Consider the following 17,370-nt stretch of genomic DNA (forward strand, 5'->3'; position numbering starts at 1 on the left):
CTTGACTGACAGTGTCTGTGCTTGAATTGAGTGTAACTGAGGACATTGTTCTGCAAACATTACTTGAGGATTACATTGTTTGCAGTCTCCGTGCCGGGAGGCACATCTTAGAGAATGTGTATCACTTGTTTGTGTAACCTGTGGATGTGAAGAGCTCTCAGGAACTGCATCAAATTGAATTCCTTCCTCACTTGATATGTGAGCTCATTTAAGCTCCTCAGCTTTGCATTCCTAAGAAATACTTTATATCACAACACCACGCACCAGACACGATCCTCAATCGCCGATTCTTCCCTCCCGAAACTTCCTGTGATGCAAGTTTCATCCAGACACTCCTAAACACAGAGAGAGACACGCTCATCGTTCTAAAATGCAAAAGCAAACATTGTGCTGGCGGCATAACAATGGAATAAAAAGACAGAGAGGGTGAAAAAAAAAGGAACTGAAGAGACATTTTTAAGTAGGCCCACTGGCCAAGTGATATCTAAAAACTCATGGTTATACTCCACAGAGAGGCATATGCGAGATGTCATCATAAAGAGAACATCATATTCCAATATCAAAAGGCAGAAGAGGTACATTTTATTCGGTGTTTATAAATATGGATATCTACAATTCTTCTGAAGGTGTCTCACCTCCACAGTTTGTGCTGTTGTGACTATTAGGGGTTTTAAAGGAGGTGAAATGAGACCTGGGAGATTTCCTCTAAAGAGATAATTAGCTATCTCCTCTTCCTCATGAGCTTCTCACCCAGAGTCACTGCTGTTGCCTCGTAACCAACAAGGTGAGGTAAAATAAAAACTATTCTGTAGCTAGTTAGAACGGTGCCAAGTCATCAGCTCGCTGCTTTTAAAAGGTTATTTATGAATAGAAGCAGCCAAAGTCAGTACTGAGACATATTTATGCAGGTCTCTTTATGCTGCACCTCTCACTGTGAATCCAAGATTTCCACTTGAACAGCGGGGCGCAAACACAGAGGGTGATGTAACAGAGGGGAGATTGACATGATCTTTGAGAAAAGCAGCAGGAGGCTGCAAACTGACAGAATGCAATGGTGCTTGCCATGATAACAATGTACAATATAAAAATAGGTGCAGCATATAGCAAGACATAACAAATCTATAACTATAACATGTATCACTGGACTGTTACGTATGTTTGTTACACTTTTAAGCACACATTTTTATCAATATATAACAACCAGGAAGTGTGCCTATTTTTTATTCTGAATGAGTGAACCACATTAGTTTTAATATCCATATAAGTTATCATTAAAAGGTATAATTTGGTGATTAAATGATTGATATTTGAATATTCAGTCATTTATAAGCTACCTGTTTATTTTTATTGGACAAAAAGCCCTCGTCGGTTCAGAAATCTTAATGCACCATGGTAACTTTATTTGGATTTAAATATTTAGAAGCCTACAATTGGTACAATGTTTACAACTGTATGAATAGTATGATAATGATACATACTATAGACATCAACTTTCCAGAAATACAGAAGAAGAAGCAGAAGTCAGCCCTGAAGGTGGTGCTAACCACCAGAGGAAGAAGATCGTATAGAATATTGTAGATCATATATATTTTATACAGCTGTGTCAGTACTTACAGACAGATTGAAATATTAAATACGTTTTGCATTCCCCATACTCAAATACAAAGAGAAATCTAACTTATCATTTATATATAACTGATCTGCATACAATGGAAATGAATGGAAATGCACTGTGCAGAGAAGAATCAGACAAGAGATCAAGTACCGGTATATTCAAATAAAATTCTTATTGTATTAACTATAACAGCCCACAAGACACCATCATTTCCTATAAGCCAGGACCAGAGTGCTGTGTATGTATTTGCAAACAATAGAAAATGTCCTCAGACCATCTTTGTCTACAACACAATAAAATCACTAACAAAAACATATACTAGACTGTGCATATATTGGAGAATAAATACTAATTAAAGTATTCTTGCTTTCTTTCTGAAACAAAGTGAGCAAACTTTAAATACATCTAAATTAAACAGCCCGTCCAATTTTTTGCTCTTCTGTACACCAGAATATTTCTTTTTTATGTTGTTGTTGAGCAATTTCATGGAAAATTAACTCTCTTAAATCATCATAATTTGTACTGAACAAAAGAAGATGGGTCTAACTTAGCACACATCAACTCACACAATCTCAATACTTCTGCATAACCCAACCTCTATAAGAGACTTTTGTTTGAAATGCACAGGTATGTCTTTAATTTTGGCTTCAGTTTACTTTTAATAAAGTTAACGTTACAACACAAATGATTTAATACAAGCAGGGTCGTTATCCAAATGCTCAGCTGAGGTGACTGCCTTCAAGTCAATACGAGTGTCCATACAATCATGGGGGTGTTAATATATAATCCACAACAGCTTCTCCTCTTGATATAGAAGTAAAATTACCATTAGCAGGATTTATACTGCTATTAAAGACTCTGCATGTACAATGAGAGAGGAGTCATTTACCATGGCTCAGGTCTATAGCCACTTGAGATGAAATGTTGTTAGTATCCCCTATATAATAGTCTTTATCCAAGTGTTGACGATTAAGATCTCCACATAAATATATAGCACCAGTGTAAGAAATAAACCTGGGCTATCCTCCACCGTACAGAAAGAAGGCTTTCATCAACCCTGGGCCTCTTCTAAATGTGTTGGAGATGTGACTGATGATTACGGATGGGAATTCAAGTAACAGGAAGGTGATGATGAGGAATGGGCCCCTACTGCAATGTGTGCTGAGGAAAACTCAGATAATAGTGATGAGGGGGGACTTACAAGAAGCATGGACCAGACAAGAGCAGAAGTCAAGGACCCCTGACAGAACATAAACAAACAGTTTGACATGAATAAACTGTGAGCAACAAATTGCACGAAAATACTGGATGTAGCTAAAATGACAATTAAAACTCACATATGCAAATTGCTATTTAATTTCGTCTTTATTTTTTTTTTATTTAATAAACACATTTTTTTTTTGCAATTATTTCATGGTTCAGGCTCTACGTGGCTAAATATGATCATAGGATACAAACAAAACTAAACTGTACTAAGAAAACAGGTGACACGTCTGTTTCTAACCCTATGTGAACTACATTTCTTTCACTTAGAACAGCAGTAAATGTTTTGTAATCCCTCTAACATCTACGCTCTTTTAATATCTGTATTTGTTTTTTAATGACCACAGGTGGAAGTAATAGCTGATGTTACATGTGTTTGTCCACTAGGTGTCAGGGCACAGATGTTAGAGTAATGTCAACTCGCTCTATTACTTATTAATGTTGTTAATTGGCTCACTTGAATAGAGTTAAGTTTTATAATGTGTTCACCTGCTATGAATTTAATGTTTACTGATTTATTCGGCGTTGTTTCCGGTGTTTAATTTATATTTCTGCCCGTGCACTTCGCTTTTTTGTTGTTGTTTTTATTTTTAATAACTCGTTGTGAATATTATCTGACAGCTTATGAGTTGAGTTGAAATATATAACATAAGTTTTAAACAAAAACAAAAAGGGCTCTGCGGATTTTAATGAAACTACGCCACAGGGGTCAAAGTTGACAGTTCGCCTCTCAAAATGGCGGCTGAACCAACACGGGAGTGGAGCGATGAGCAGCTCAAAAGTGATGATTTGCCCAAAAAAGACTTAATAAAGTTCATTCAGGACAATGCAGCACACTCGGTATGTTTAGCACATTGGTGCGTTTGTGGTTGTGGTTTGGATATTTGTATGTTTAAAGTGTTTAAATGGACACTTGGAGCTGCAGCATGCTGCGTGGTTAGCCTCATGAGGAAAGCTGTTTGTGTTTTAGCATCGAGCCATGCAGCATGCACAACAATGCACAGTGCACACACCATGTTAATAATAATAATAATAAGTTTAATTTATAATGCACTCTACATTTGAATCAAATCTAAAAGTGATAAATGTTAACCTTATTCATCTGACCAAGAGCAGACACAGCTGCATTGTCATGCTTTTTTTTTTTTTTTTACATTATTATTATTATTACAAGCTATCCCTGAACCTGTCAGTGATGTGCGCAGATGATTATATCCTTTAACTTTCTCCTCACTAAATGCATTTTGTCTTTCAGTTTCTCAATGAGCACAAGCTGCTGGGAAACATCAAAAATGTTGCCAAAACAGCCAAGAAAGAACAGCTGATTATTGCCTACAATCAGCTCTTTGAGAGCAAAGTAAGTGATGAGAATGACACTTTTTTTTTTATATATTGCACTGCAGACTGCATCTGTGGCGTTGATGTAAGTGTTTGTCATGTTTTCTGTGTCATCTCCAGAGGTTTAAAGGCACCGAACCAGTCGAAGAAGTGACCGAGCAGGTTAAAGCTGTCAAAATTGACGAGAAGCCCAAAGAAGTCAAGACAGAGGTTGTGGACGAGGTACTGGTCCAGGGGATTTCTTATTTTTTCCTTTGATTTTTGCTTTGCACATCTAAAAGATATTAATCGGTGCTCCTGTTCTGCTTTCCATAGGGTCCGCCCAAGTACACCAAGTTGGTGTTGAAGAAAGGTGACAAGACGAACTTTCCAAAGAAAGGCGAGACTGTGAGCTGCTGGTACACTGGTACTCTGGAGGATGGCACTGTGTTCGACACCAACATACCCACACGTATGACAAACCTGCGTCACACTCCACACTCCAAAATAAACAAAGATACACCCAGTGTTCTTGTTCAAGCATTTGCCCTCATGGTTATATATATACACATTAAATCAGTATCCTACGATAAACATTCTGTCTATAGATTTAAACCATCACTGTTTTTTTTTTCTTTCTCTGCAGTGGCAAGAAAGAAAAAACAAACCAAACCACTGAGCTTCAAAGTCGGCCTGGGCAGAGTCATCAGAGGAGTAAGTGATGCAGATGTTTTTGTTGTTTTTTACCAGGGGTATCTAAAGTTTTGTCAGTTCCTCGTTATAACACATCATCAGTAATCCTTTTCTTTCACAGTGGGATGAGGGCCTTATGACAATGAGCAAGGGTGAAACGGCTCGACTGGAGATTGAACCAGAGTGGGCCTATGGAAGGAAGGGGCTCCCTGACTCCAAGTATCCTTTTGTTTGGCTGATTTTGTGCATGTCATGTATAATGTTTTTTTATTTTATTTCCCTTCCTACACAGCTGGTCAGAGGTCAGGTATTGATACTATGTAGCTGAGCGTTGGTACACTTTGTTTCCTGTGCTGCAGCTGTAATGTGTCTTCTCCTTAACTCCAGCCCTACCAGAATTCCACCCAACGCAAAACTGATTTTCGAGGTCGAGCTGGTGGCTGTGGATTAGTTTACAGCTGTTGATCAGCATGCACTACATCTCAAGGATGGACTTGTCATGATTCGAGTTAAAATGGCGCTTTGACTGTGCAGTTCTGTTTCTACTTTCTCATTTATGATCACGATCACAAGAAATGATGACCAGTTATTACAATGTTTTACGTTTTGGCTTGTCAATAATGTAAATATGAGACACCCTGAAACCTTATTCTGTATTGTTTTGGTTCTTTTGCATGTAAAATGTAAATGATAAATAAACCTGTTTCAGAGACGACTAGTAACAATTTTTCACTTTGACATCAATTGTGATCATTTTACATCAAGCACATGTAGGTTGGATGTCAATCCACATGCATGCCATTGACAGGAAAAAACTGTCCCATTAGTTCAATATTGATTTGAATTAGTCTGATTATATAAGCAACTCGTTTCATGCACACTAGTCAGATTTACCAGCGTGACCAAGGAGTCTCAGTTGTCCATTAAATATGTAGTACAGCAGTTGACACCAATTTAGACGAACTGCAGAGTTGAGACACATCAACGACTCTGAATTTTTGGTTGACATAATGAAGCATTTGAATGCACTAAAACGTTAACCTCTAAGGACGCAACTGCTGGTGTTATATATCTGTTAATGTGACACAATATTTCTTTCTGAATTATCTTGTGAAAGAGAAGACCAAGAGTGATATTTAAACTTAAATGTTAACAGACTTGCATTACTCGTAATAACTCATGTTTAGAATGAACGAGAGTAAGATTTGTATCAACTTCATTTAAGTTTAATGTATTCCATACAATTTTTTTGTTATCTAACTTCAGATGTGAAAGAAAGGAAGAACTGTTTTTTAGATTTGTTCACACCTGATTGGCTTAGATTTGGTTACATTGTCATTTAAAAAAAAGAATTGTGACAATGAAAACAAAAAGTTAGAGAACAGTGCATTTGTATGTAACTTTTATTGGTAATTTTTTTCATTTCTAAAATGCTTTATTGGCCCCAGGCATCTTTACATTGTCAAATCTTTAAAAAAAAAGTGTGGACACCCCTGTCTTTAGCAGTAGTATCCGATTACACTGGGGAACAATTTTTTTTTTTTATTTCTGTTGAGTTAGATTTTTATGCTGATTAAAATTGGCATACCAATTCCAAAATTGCAGTTAGTTTTTTTATAGCACATCAATTTTTTTTCTCCACAGCTTCCTTCCAGATAAGCACAATTCCACTGATTAGCTGTAATAAGACTTGCCAGCTGATTACGATTGGACTCATCTACAGCTACGTGGCAACTTGTTTGTGCAGTCACAGTTGAGATAATGCTGTAAGAGGTGTGTGCAGCTCCCAATAGGTCAGTACTATCAATATCTGCAAACAGAAAGCCAGCATAGTAGGAATGAAGAGGATTTGTGCTGGCTTTTCTCTTAACCTTGTAACCATGGGCATACTGTTGTAAGTTCTATTTCGTTTTATGCCGTTTTCAAACCTTGTAACCATTTCATCTTAGTGTTTTATTTACATAGGTATATATTTCCTTTGTTCCAGATCATGTCTGCTCCTGCTACTTCTCATCATAAATGCCTAAACAACCCTGACTTCTTTTGCTATATGTGTGGTAGTTTCACCATTCCAAGTCAGAGGAAAGCAAACACCAGTGCATTTGTCAAACAAGCATATTTTACATATTTTCAAGTAAAACTCTGTGATCAAGACAAGCCATGGGTCCCTCACAAAGTGTGCAAGCAGAGCAAAAAAAAAAAATTGCAGACTGTTACTTTTGTTTAGTGAAAACAAGAACATATCTGAAGTACAGTATTTTTCATATTTTAAGAAAACGGGGATCCTATAGTTCAAAAACTTGACGTGATAGAGAAAAACTGAGCTCAGTTTTGGATTCCGCACCCAAAAATTTGTTAAACAGCTGCCAGACCTAACTCAACATAAATTGTGTTCCCCAGTGTTATCAAAGTATGGGGGCAAACTGGTTTCAAAAGAAACCATGAACTCTTGAGCTAGTCCATTTAAAATGGATACAAATAGTCACAACCCAACGGTAACTAGTTTTCTAAAGAAAACCACACAGTTCTTTTGTCCAAGTCAAATTGTTTTATTCTGTACAGCAGGATAACATATAACTTGGTAAAAAGTGGGCGGTGACCGTGTTTCTCCTTTAGAGCATTGAAACACTTAGGAGTTGGCGTTGGGTCCCTTCTTCTTTCCGAAGGTGGGCACAACATTCACGAAGCGTCTGTTGTACTGGATGCGACGCTTAGCACGGCCAGTCTTCTTCTTCTTCTTCTCCTGCTTGTCCACCTGGACAACACAACAAGATGTATGTTATCTCTCTAAGATCACAAGGTAGTGAACATTTGAACGTAGGAAACTTAAAAGACGAGTGCATCCAAAACTGAACGTGTGAAGGTTACTGTCATACGAATACTTAAAGCGATACAGAATGTGTTCTTAAAGTCAGTGGGAAAAGTTTGTAACATACTGGTACATGACAAAGCAGAATATAATCTCACCTTGGGTGTCTGTCCCCTCACTTTTCCGGCACGGGCCAGAGAACCGTGAACCTTACCTGAGGAGAAAAGGAAAAGGTGGTGTTAGTTAGGATATTTTACAGAAACTGAGCAGAACAGAACTAAAGCTTCTGCACTGATTCAGAAAGGGACACGGGTTGTGTAGTGTAATAAAAACAGTAAGATATTCACGCATTTGTTTTGGGATGATCTGCAACATTTAATTGATTAAAAGATTAGCTATCCGTCATCTGTTTTGAACATTTGAGAAAAAGTTAATACAAATTTAAGTCTTTTAAATATGAATATTTTCTTGTGCCATTTTCCTGATTAAAAAATTGATAATGAAAATATTTGTTAGTTATAGATCTAGATCTTAAGATTCAATGGCTTGTCTTATACAGTCAGATTTGTCACATCCAAAAGTAGGGCTGTCTACCATGCCTCGGATGAAAGAGCAATCAAATAATTAATTTTAAAAACACAAAACTATACAAACATTTCTATTGTCACTGAGCATATTTCATAGGGTTTCCATCTACCTTTAAAACTAGTATTTTCATACACAGCTGTGGGCTGCATCGGTGTACTGACCTCCCAGCAGCCTGCCAGCTACTTCCAGGGTGCAGAGCTCTGAGACCCCGCAGGATGCCAGGGAGGCATCATCCTCCAGCGGGCATCCAGCGAGCAGCAGGACCTGCTCCTCAACCAGGAGACCCTCCAGACTCTGGACATGAGCCTGAGACAAAGCATGTGCATTATTATTGGAGCTTTACTGAAAACACCACTACTCATTTAGTTTCCAAAAACTTGTAGGCATTTTTTTTTACCTTGATCTGTCCGACAGTCTCCTGTCCGGTCACCTCAAGGGTGTGAGTGTTCTGGGCACGCAAGAAGAGCTGCATCTTGATGCTGATGGAGAAAAAAAGACAGACTTTAGTTTCTATGTCAGTGTTGCGGAAATCAGACTTTGGCGTTGGGTTTTATTAGTGACAGCTAACAGTGACGACTGAACCCGCCACGTTTTGTCAGTGTAGGAGATTTTTAAAACATTGTACACGTGGATACACAAACAAAGCACACCGTGTCACTAAATTATCAAGTTTAAAAAAGTGACGAGAAGCAGAGCAACGTGCCGAGAGCTGAGCGCTAATGCTACGCTAGCTGAACTAGCCGCATGGGACACGCGTTTCATTAAGTCGCTTAAAAAACACAAGAAATACGGTCCAGCTGCTCAAAATAAAGCGTGATGGTGATAACTGATGATACAGGTGTTACATCGACGGGGATAAGTCGATCAAAGTTGAACACTTTTAGGCTTTTTCACTAATATTGCCGGGGCCTTACCTCGTTTGATGCTAGTCGTTCAACGCTAAGCATAAAAAGGGCCGTTTAAGGGCCCACACTGCGCATGAGCGGATTTACGTCAGCAGAGTCGGAAGCCGTAGCCACGCCCATCACGTTTAGGAGGGTGATTGAGCAGATTCACTTAATTATTAAACGATCAATTATAGTTAAACTGTTACAGTAAAACAACACAAAGCTCTACTAGGTCGTTATAACAAGATGCTCTGAGGAGGCCACGGTGTATTTTGGCATTATGAAACTTAAATATGAATTAATTCCTTTACGTGACTCAGTAATATTAGCAATCAGCTCTTTATGTCACCATTAATCACTTATATATAACAATACAGTATTTTATTTCTTCTGTGATCACTTGCACACAGTCTACTGAACACAAAAATACATACTTGATCAAGGAATTTTGTGTTCTGTCACTAAATAGCATAAATATAATATTTGATTCATGATTTGAACTATTCAGGAGTAAAAGAAAAAAAAAAGGATAAAGTCAACGGCAGACACTTCAGGATATCAATCTCTTTATTATGAAATCAAGTCAAAATAAAAAAGGAGGAACTCTTCAATTTCTTTATGGAATCATAACCACGAAATATTAAAAATCTTTCAGTTGGATGAAGAAACACGACTCAGAGGTACACCGACGAATGCCTCCTTTGCAAGTTTAAATCTTTAAACACAAGGAAAGAGACCAAACTAAATCATCTGATCTAAAAATTAAAAAGCCTTTCATCACACAGGGAGAAAATAAATTTGCCTTCACAAATAACATGCATTAAAGACCCCCCCACACCCACCCACCCCAAAAAAAACAGCCAGTGTTGGAGATGACGGATGTAGCAATGAAGGGTGTTTTTTTTTTTTCCATTGATCAACATGACTGCCATGGAGGGCCAAGAGTATCGTATTCACAAAAAAAAAAAAAAAAAAAAAATTGGCTACGAAGTGTAATTGAACTGATTAGCACACTTTAACGCAGAAAGAAGAAACAAATCAGCTTCTGTGTTTCAAATCTCCATGACACCCTGTTAAATAGTCCTGTTCAGAGATGTAGGCAGGTCGGGAAGGATGCTTTCCTCTGAGTCTCCGTCTTCATGTCAGGATCCTGTCCATCATGTTGGAGGAGGAGGGTAGTACTGGTTATACTGGCCGTATTGGCCGTACTGCCCCCAAGAGTTTTGTCCCCAACCACCGTATTGTTGCTAAAAGGAGGGAAAAAGGAAAAAAAAAAGAAACAGGTTTAAACAAAACAAATTCTTACTAGAATTTTCAAGTAATAAATGCTCTACATGGCCATGCATGGCTGGTGTACCGTAACGTCAAAGTTTCAGTGTGCAGAAAAGAAACCCACCTGGTACCAGTTGTAGTTGTATGCAGAGTTGTTGGCCTGCGTGTCTGTCAGTGCGTTTGCACCAGAGGAAGCGTCGTCCACACGTTGTCTCTTAGCGTCAGGTTCTTGAGAGCTGGAGATGAATAGTTTCAAGTAAGTCAAATCCCTTGTTCAACAAATTAAGCTTATGTTATTTTATATTGGTGTATTTAATACTGACAGCCATAGTGCCAACTTTTCAGCTCGTGTCAAACACAATTACAACATGTCTGTATGAAAATGGAGAAACTACAGGATGCTTTGGTTGGACCGACGCATCTTGATGGAAGTTACTTGAAAAACTGTGTTGGTGTGACCCAAGCCCTGTCCCATTACACACCTGTCATACCCGTTCTCAGCTTTCCTCTTCGTGGACTCATTTTCTTTCTGTAGTTTCTGAAGTTCCTCACATGCCGCTACGAGCCTAAAAGATGGAAAAGAATGAAAAACACTCAGTATCCAATATGACAAATCCATTCGTGTTGCTCCATTTACTCAGGCTGTACAAACAAACTCACACATTGATGTCACTGCCAAAGTCCTCGAGGAACTCGACTTTGCGCTGGCAGAACAGGAGGCGTGATTCGAGGGGCATCGGGCTCGTCAGGGCTCGGTCGAAACAAGCCAAGATCTCGGCCTCGTTCTGTGTCACGTCTCCGTTGTACTCCAGCTCAAGCAGGTTCAGATAGAGTTTAGGACTTGTCTGTAAAGCCACAAAAGTGTCAGTGTGTATGTCATGACTGCGATATATCCGCACTTCTAAATTACATACATTACAGCAATTTGTCTATAAAACTCATGTGGACGACTGAATAACTGTCTGACTTGTTATCCAGCAGGATAAAAAATTGTAAACATTAAATATTAAGTGTAGACCAGTCAAGATTTTTCATTTAGAGAATGCCTCTACGAGGTGTGTTGATCAAATTAATCTAAATGAAATAACTTACTGCATTTTAGGGTTTAAGAAACTCTTTTTTTTAGCAGCAGACAATGACCAAACATCTTCTTTTATTATTTCTTATAGATATGCGTTTTATTATCATCATAACAGCAGCTTGCTAATTCTTGAAGTTCTGAGCTCTGCTGTATGTATTTGTTGAAGGACATCCGCCAGCTCTCACCTGGTCTTTCTCTATAGCTTCCAGCAGCACCTTCCTGGCTTTGCTCAGACTTCTGTGCACCTTCATCTGCTGCCTGGCCAGCTTCACAGCATAGAATGACGAATCAGTAGCATCCTTCGCAGAGTCCATGGCCTCCCTCAACAGGGCCTCCGCTTCATCCAAGTTACCGTGGCGTCGCTCGAGACTGACCCGCCGAAGTCGCACCATGGCCAGACCTGGGACTGCCGCCTCTAGGGACTTCAGGATGCCACGAGCCTCCTCGACGTTGCCTGGGCAAAGAAAATCAGAACGTCAGGCCAAATGACAAGAAATTTGGTTCTGTATCACCATGTAGTCACGCCCTAAGAGGTCATTTATTCACACCCATAGATACTCCCGCCCCACACCCCATGGTAATTCAGCTGTGCTCAATTTGCATGTCTGGCCGTCACTCACCTTGCTGTTCCTCAAAGGCAGCCCACAACAGGTGGGTGGCTGGTTTCCTGGGCAGATGGACGGTACACGCCTTCTTGTAGATATGCCTCACGCCGTCTGTGCTGTAGCCCTCTAGATATTTTGCATACTTCAGAGTGAAAAAGAGAAAGCGAGTTGGAAGAAATGCAGAAGAGGACAGAGAAAAAGAACAGAAGAGAAGGAGAAAGGCAAAAAAAAAAAAGACAGCACATTTTAAACCTAAAATTTCAGTTGGCAGAAACAGTGAATTTCTTCATTGACAAGATCGTTTTTAGAAATTTTCTGTGTAAACCCATCAGCACCTTCATGGAACCAATTAGATAAGTTTCTGTAAGGTAGTGGGAGACGAAGAAGATGCAACGTAGTAGTTGGCAAATGCTGCAGTCAAATCTTGTGTGGCAAGCTGGCCATCCCCTAATACAACAGATACAGTCACATATCAACGTTACACGCAAAGAGAGTGCAGGACGATTTACTGTGTCGATGTGATATCATCGTGGATGGGGAAGTGCAGGAAGAAGCGGGAGTGAGAGCAGGGTTAAAGGTCACATTACCTTGGTCCAGAACTCCTCGTAGAGCGCGCAAGCGATGAGGCATCGCTCAAAAAGAACGACCACGCGTTCCGGGGTCCCGTTTTCGATTTCAAATTCCAGGTACTCCTTCCAGTTGTTCAGCTGCGTCTTCTCTAAGGCTTTCACGTGGAAGTATGGTCTCTTTATCTAAAAAAGGACATGAATAAATGTTGTTTCAGTGTCAAAGAATACAAAGAAAAACACTTCTAACTATCAACATAGTTGTGGAAAGAACAAGACACATACCCCTTCTTCAAAGGCCCAGCGCTTGCTGACTTCATGTTCGTTGTGGTTGAACACTTCCTGTCGAACCTCGATCACCTTGTGCCGCATATTCTCGATCTCTGTCACTCTCTACATAAAAAGGCACACACAAAAAAGGAAAAAAAACGCATGGTCAACGCCCCGTACACATATACAATATGACATGCTCCACTTGATGTCAAAACTGCTAGTCCTGCAGCCAAGGATTTACATCACCATGAGCTTGCCAGAGACAAGAAGCCTGTAGAGGGGAGAGGTTTGTCTGCACCCTGCATATCAGCCTCTGGGTGCAGGTTCTGGGGTCAATGGGCCACGGTTGATCCTTAAAGTTTTAGGGCGAGTCCCTGATTGGATGCCAACTTGAATCCCCCCTGGCATTCATTGGTTGGCTGCTGACATAAAGACACCTCTTCAAACCTGAACAAAGCTTTCTTTCCATCTCATCATGGAGAACAGGCAAGCTCCTGCTAATCCCTGCAAGCAGTACTTGTGGAAATTTGTCTCTCCTGCAGGATTGGAAATTGGATTTACCTTAGCAGGGTCCGAAAGATCCTCTGTGCCAGGTGGAAGCTCCTCCTGAGGAACAGGCGTCTCTTCATCCTCGCCGACCATTGCCGCTAGACTGGCTTTCGAGAGCTCGAGCCTCAGCTGAACAAACTCCTCTTCTGACAGGAAGTGTTTGGGGTTGTTGCTCTGCACGTGATCTTTAAACCTGTGAAGATTATAAACAGGAAAATAAGATTTAACTCAGAGTTAGATGTGTTGCATGCGTTATTCGAGTTAGAATTTCTTAAGGAAAAAGCTCCCTCCCCCTACCTCTGAAAGTGCTGGGAATAAAGCTGGGTCGGGATGGACAAGATGCGGTCATAGATGGCGGTGACGTTAGCCAGCTTCTGCTGCTCTGTCTCCCAGTTGATGAAGGACTCCCACAGACGGTCTGAGCGAAAGTCTGTTCCTGCCGCAAGCACTGCATGCTCATAGGTACTAATGGTAGAAAATAAAGGAAAGATTGTGAATATTATAAATCCATGTTGTTTCATTAGCCAAAAAAAAAGACAGCCTTATCTATTATCATGTAAATAACTCACGCTCGAATGCGTCCCTCCGCCTCTGGGTCATTAGGGTCTGAGTTCTCTTTGATATAGGTCAGATAGTGCAGCCACAGGTCCACACTGAGCGGGATGTCCGCCAAGCCTCTTCTGTACACCTGCAAACACAAACAAGCCCGTCAATGGCTGAAACTATTTTTACTATATTTATAAGTGATTCTCCCTTGACTTCTAGGCCTTAATGCCAACACAGTTGCTGCGTGCAGTCTCTAAAAGTTCCTGGTCTTGAGTCAGTGTACTAATAATAACTAATGATGGGCTAAAAAAAAATAGACAGAGCCAGCTGGTTCAACTGGCGACAACACAAGTATTTAGTAAGTTAAAGGTAGAAACCAAAGACAAAAAAAACAAGCGTGTGTCAAAAACAGATATATTTACCTCTTCTGCTTCCTGGTAATTGCCATGCTTTTTCTCAATATCAGCATACTTCTTCCAGTAGCCATAGCAGTAGGGATAACGTAGGAAGAACACATCAAACGTCTGTCTAACAGCTGTAAGGACATTCTGCAAGAGAGGGAACAGCAAAGACTCAATATTACCATTTAATAATAGTATAAAATAACAATTTGGTTATCCTGAATTTTAAAATTGCAGGTCATCCTTCTGTTTACCTTTAGTAACATACAAAATGAACATAATAATCTTCATAATCTGAATGTTTTCTTACCTCCTGCTCCACATACTGCAGCAGGTAGACCCAACCATTGAAGTCTTCTGGGTTCTCCTCACACCCTTTAAAGAGCTTTTCAAACTCGCTGGGCAGCTGTGGCTCTGAAGGAACAATCGATTCTTCTGCCGTCTCTTTGGACGGTTCTTCCAGCTCCATGCCATCCTCTGTTGCCTGTGGTGCCTCGGTACCCTCTGGAAAAGTCAACAAGGAAACATGAAGAGTTAAGTGAGGGAGCAGGCAGAAAAATTACAAATATGGGGAGTTTAATTTTGTAATACTGAAATTCAAACATCCTATAGACTGTTAATCATGCCCGAGAAGCACAACCTATATTCTGTCTGCATTTATTTGGTTGGGAAATTATGAAATATACAGAAATCACATTACGTGTATGAAGATGTGTGCCAACAAATGCACAACTCTGGTTGTGGGAACTGTTGAAAACATCGCAACAACTATTTTGATTACCTTGTGGAGCAACCTCTGACTCTAGATTCATCTCCTCCGTTTTGTGTACGTATGGCTGTTCTGGCTCGTCTGCGGGCTGTGGTGGAAGCGGCGGAAGCGGTGGCTGCTCTTCTTGAAAGAGCTGAGCACTGGCGAGCTGAAACTGCTCCACGGCCTTCTCCACAGCGCCTAGCCCCGTGGAGTTCATATCTTGGTCTGGCTGCTGTGGTTCTACCGGAGCATCCTGAGATGCGTCCGAGTCCTCGGGCAGGATGTTGGTGATCGGTTCTGGAGCGACCTGATCCATGGACCAGTCCGCAGCTTGGCCTAGAACAGGATGGTCAGGAAGAAAGGCATCCCCATTGCTCTCCATGGCAGGGGACTCAGTGTCCAGCATTCCAGTAATAGCGTCGTCTGAGAGTTGCAGGCCTGTTGGATAATTAGACAGAAAATTTAATTTATTATCTATGAAAATCAATCCATGATGTCCGTTATTTTTCAAGCAGAATTATCCAGTTTCTGCCTCTTAAAATCTGCCTTTTTTAGCCATGTGTTAAAGTCATTTTAATATCTTATGAGTTTATGGGTGTTTGTCTAACCAAAGCTAGAAGTCAACATGGGTGTGGAAATTGTTTGAAATTAATGCATAATTGTTTGAGCAAGAAAATGATCAGAATAATTATTAATAATTATCATCAACAACTTAGCAGATAAGAGTTAGTTAGTTGAAATACTACGCAACTTGATATCTAAGTGTACAGGGTGGTACTCTTAAATAGTAATCTTACATAATACGCGTGCCAAATTTAAGAGTGCACACATGTAGATAAGGAACTTTCCAGAACCGGTTTGGTAACATGTTGAACTTCCAAGGATACAGAAGTATCAACAAAAGTAAGGTCACCACTTCTAATAGTTCTCACTAAAGTGGCGCGTTAACATTGCTGTGTCATGTAGATCACACTCACAGTTTTAAAAAAGTTTAATTAAATTAGCTCTAACACCAAAAAGGGGTTTGGCGCGGGGGGGAGCTGCAGTCGGTGCCACAGGACACTTCCTTGTCCTAACATTAACACGGGCCGCCAGCTTCAGCTTAAACCCTCGGGTTAGCGACTAAAAATAAACCTACCCACGTGGTTCCTTTCTTAATTAAATAACATTGCCTGTGACTCCATTAAAATAAAATAATAACCCATCGACTCGCTATGCAAAAACTCGATTAATGTTAGCTTTTTAGCGACGCTGGCTGATTTGAGACCTTGTTGCGCCCGTGAGGTTGTTTGTGCAGTCAAAGTTCAACCCGAAAGTTGGGGCCTAGACTCCGGCCTATTTCCTGACAAGTACCACCGCGTTAAAGTGACGGTTAACGTTAGCTTCACGTTAGCCCTCGTTTAGTAACGCGAACTCAATTACTAACATTTGGTTAGTTAACCACAAAACTCAGCTTATCAGGGGGTAAACACCGCGATATAAATTCATAAGCTCGTTCAACTCAGGCTAACTAGGACAACTACAGCGTGCTCAACGTTTGCCTCCGTCTCCAGGTGATAGTCGGCGCCAGCGGCTTCTCCACGTTAGCTCGCCGGCTAACGCCACCACTTCACAAGGCGCCACTAGTAGCTAGCGTCGGCTCGCTCTTTAAGCTACTAAAGTTACACCAGTCAAACGAATAAATACACGCTTAGTGACCTTACCACTATCTTCCATCAAGTGTTGGCCAGCCGTGAGAATCTGAACGCAGCTTTCGAAGTCACTTCAGCTAACCTACAAGAAGCAGGCGCGCTTCAACCACCATTCTTAACTTAGGGGAAGAACCGAGGCGGCTTGTGCGCATGCTCAGTTCAGTGCTTCCCCGCCCGCCCTTGGCGCCGTGCAGAGACATGATTTCTGTCACACTTTGGTATATTTATATTTTACCCAACGTGCAAGGTCACAGGACTTTACATGCAGGAGAACAAATATTGTCTTTCCCCCAAAAGAGTAGGAGAGATTATAAACCATTTAGCCTATTGATAGCATTTCAATTTGGTTACTGTTGTGAGGGATTTGTAGAAGTAAAGTAGGCCTGTATGTAAAGTAGTTTATAAAACCTGATAATCCTGCAATGAATAGCAGAATTAAACATCATCTACAGGGAAATGATAT

At 40.4% G+C, this 17,370-nt stretch overlaps 3 protein-coding genes across 3 annotated transcripts; 1 reads left to right on the forward strand and 2 right to left on the reverse strand.

Moving 5' to 3' along the window:
• The first annotated feature begins 3,573 nt into the window (after nt 1-3,573).
• fkbp3 (FKBP prolyl isomerase 3) lies at nt 3,574-5,603 on the forward strand. The gene is made up of 7 exons (XM_010731917.3): nt 3,574-3,718; nt 4,134-4,235; nt 4,337-4,438; nt 4,532-4,667; nt 4,842-4,909; nt 5,010-5,107; nt 5,285-5,603. The coding sequence occupies exons 1-7, from the start codon at nt 3,614-3,616 to the stop codon at nt 5,337-5,339; spliced, it is 666 nt and encodes a 221-aa protein (XP_010730219.1). The 5' UTR covers nt 3,574-3,613; the 3' UTR covers nt 5,340-5,603.
• A 1,813-nt stretch (nt 5,604-7,416) lies between these two features.
• Nucleotides 7,417-9,313, reverse strand: faua (FAU ubiquitin like and ribosomal protein S30 fusion a). Its single transcript, XM_010731916.3, has 5 exons — nt 9,200-9,313; nt 8,683-8,764; nt 8,447-8,591; nt 7,856-7,911; nt 7,417-7,643 (listed from the first exon to the last, which is right to left on the reverse strand). The coding sequence occupies exons 2-5, from the start codon at nt 8,755-8,757 to the stop codon at nt 7,518-7,520; spliced, it is 402 nt and encodes a 133-aa protein (XP_010730218.1). The 5' UTR covers nt 8,758-8,764; nt 9,200-9,313; the 3' UTR covers nt 7,417-7,517.
• Nucleotides 9,314-9,721: 408 nt separating this feature from the next.
• prpf39 (PRP39 pre-mRNA processing factor 39 homolog (yeast)) lies at nt 9,722-17,092 on the reverse strand. The gene is made up of 15 exons (XM_010731915.3): nt 16,920-17,092; nt 15,247-15,654; nt 14,776-14,969; nt 14,487-14,612; nt 14,088-14,206; nt 13,816-13,983; nt 13,531-13,711; nt 12,982-13,089; nt 12,718-12,882; nt 12,146-12,272; nt 11,711-11,979; nt 11,105-11,289; nt 10,927-11,010; nt 10,569-10,680; nt 9,722-10,419 (listed from the first exon to the last, which is right to left on the reverse strand). Exons 1-15 carry the CDS (start codon nt 16,930-16,932, stop codon nt 10,330-10,332), a joined length of 2,349 nt encoding a protein of 782 aa, XP_010730217.3. The 5' UTR covers nt 16,933-17,092; the 3' UTR covers nt 9,722-10,329.
• Between the last annotated feature and the right edge of the window lie 278 nt (nt 17,093-17,370).

The sequence above is a fragment of the Larimichthys crocea genome, chromosome XI, assembly GCF_000972845.2.
Source record: "Larimichthys crocea isolate SSNF chromosome XI, L_crocea_2.0, whole genome shotgun sequence".
Taxonomy (NCBI): domain Eukaryota; kingdom Metazoa; phylum Chordata; class Actinopteri; family Sciaenidae; genus Larimichthys; species Larimichthys crocea.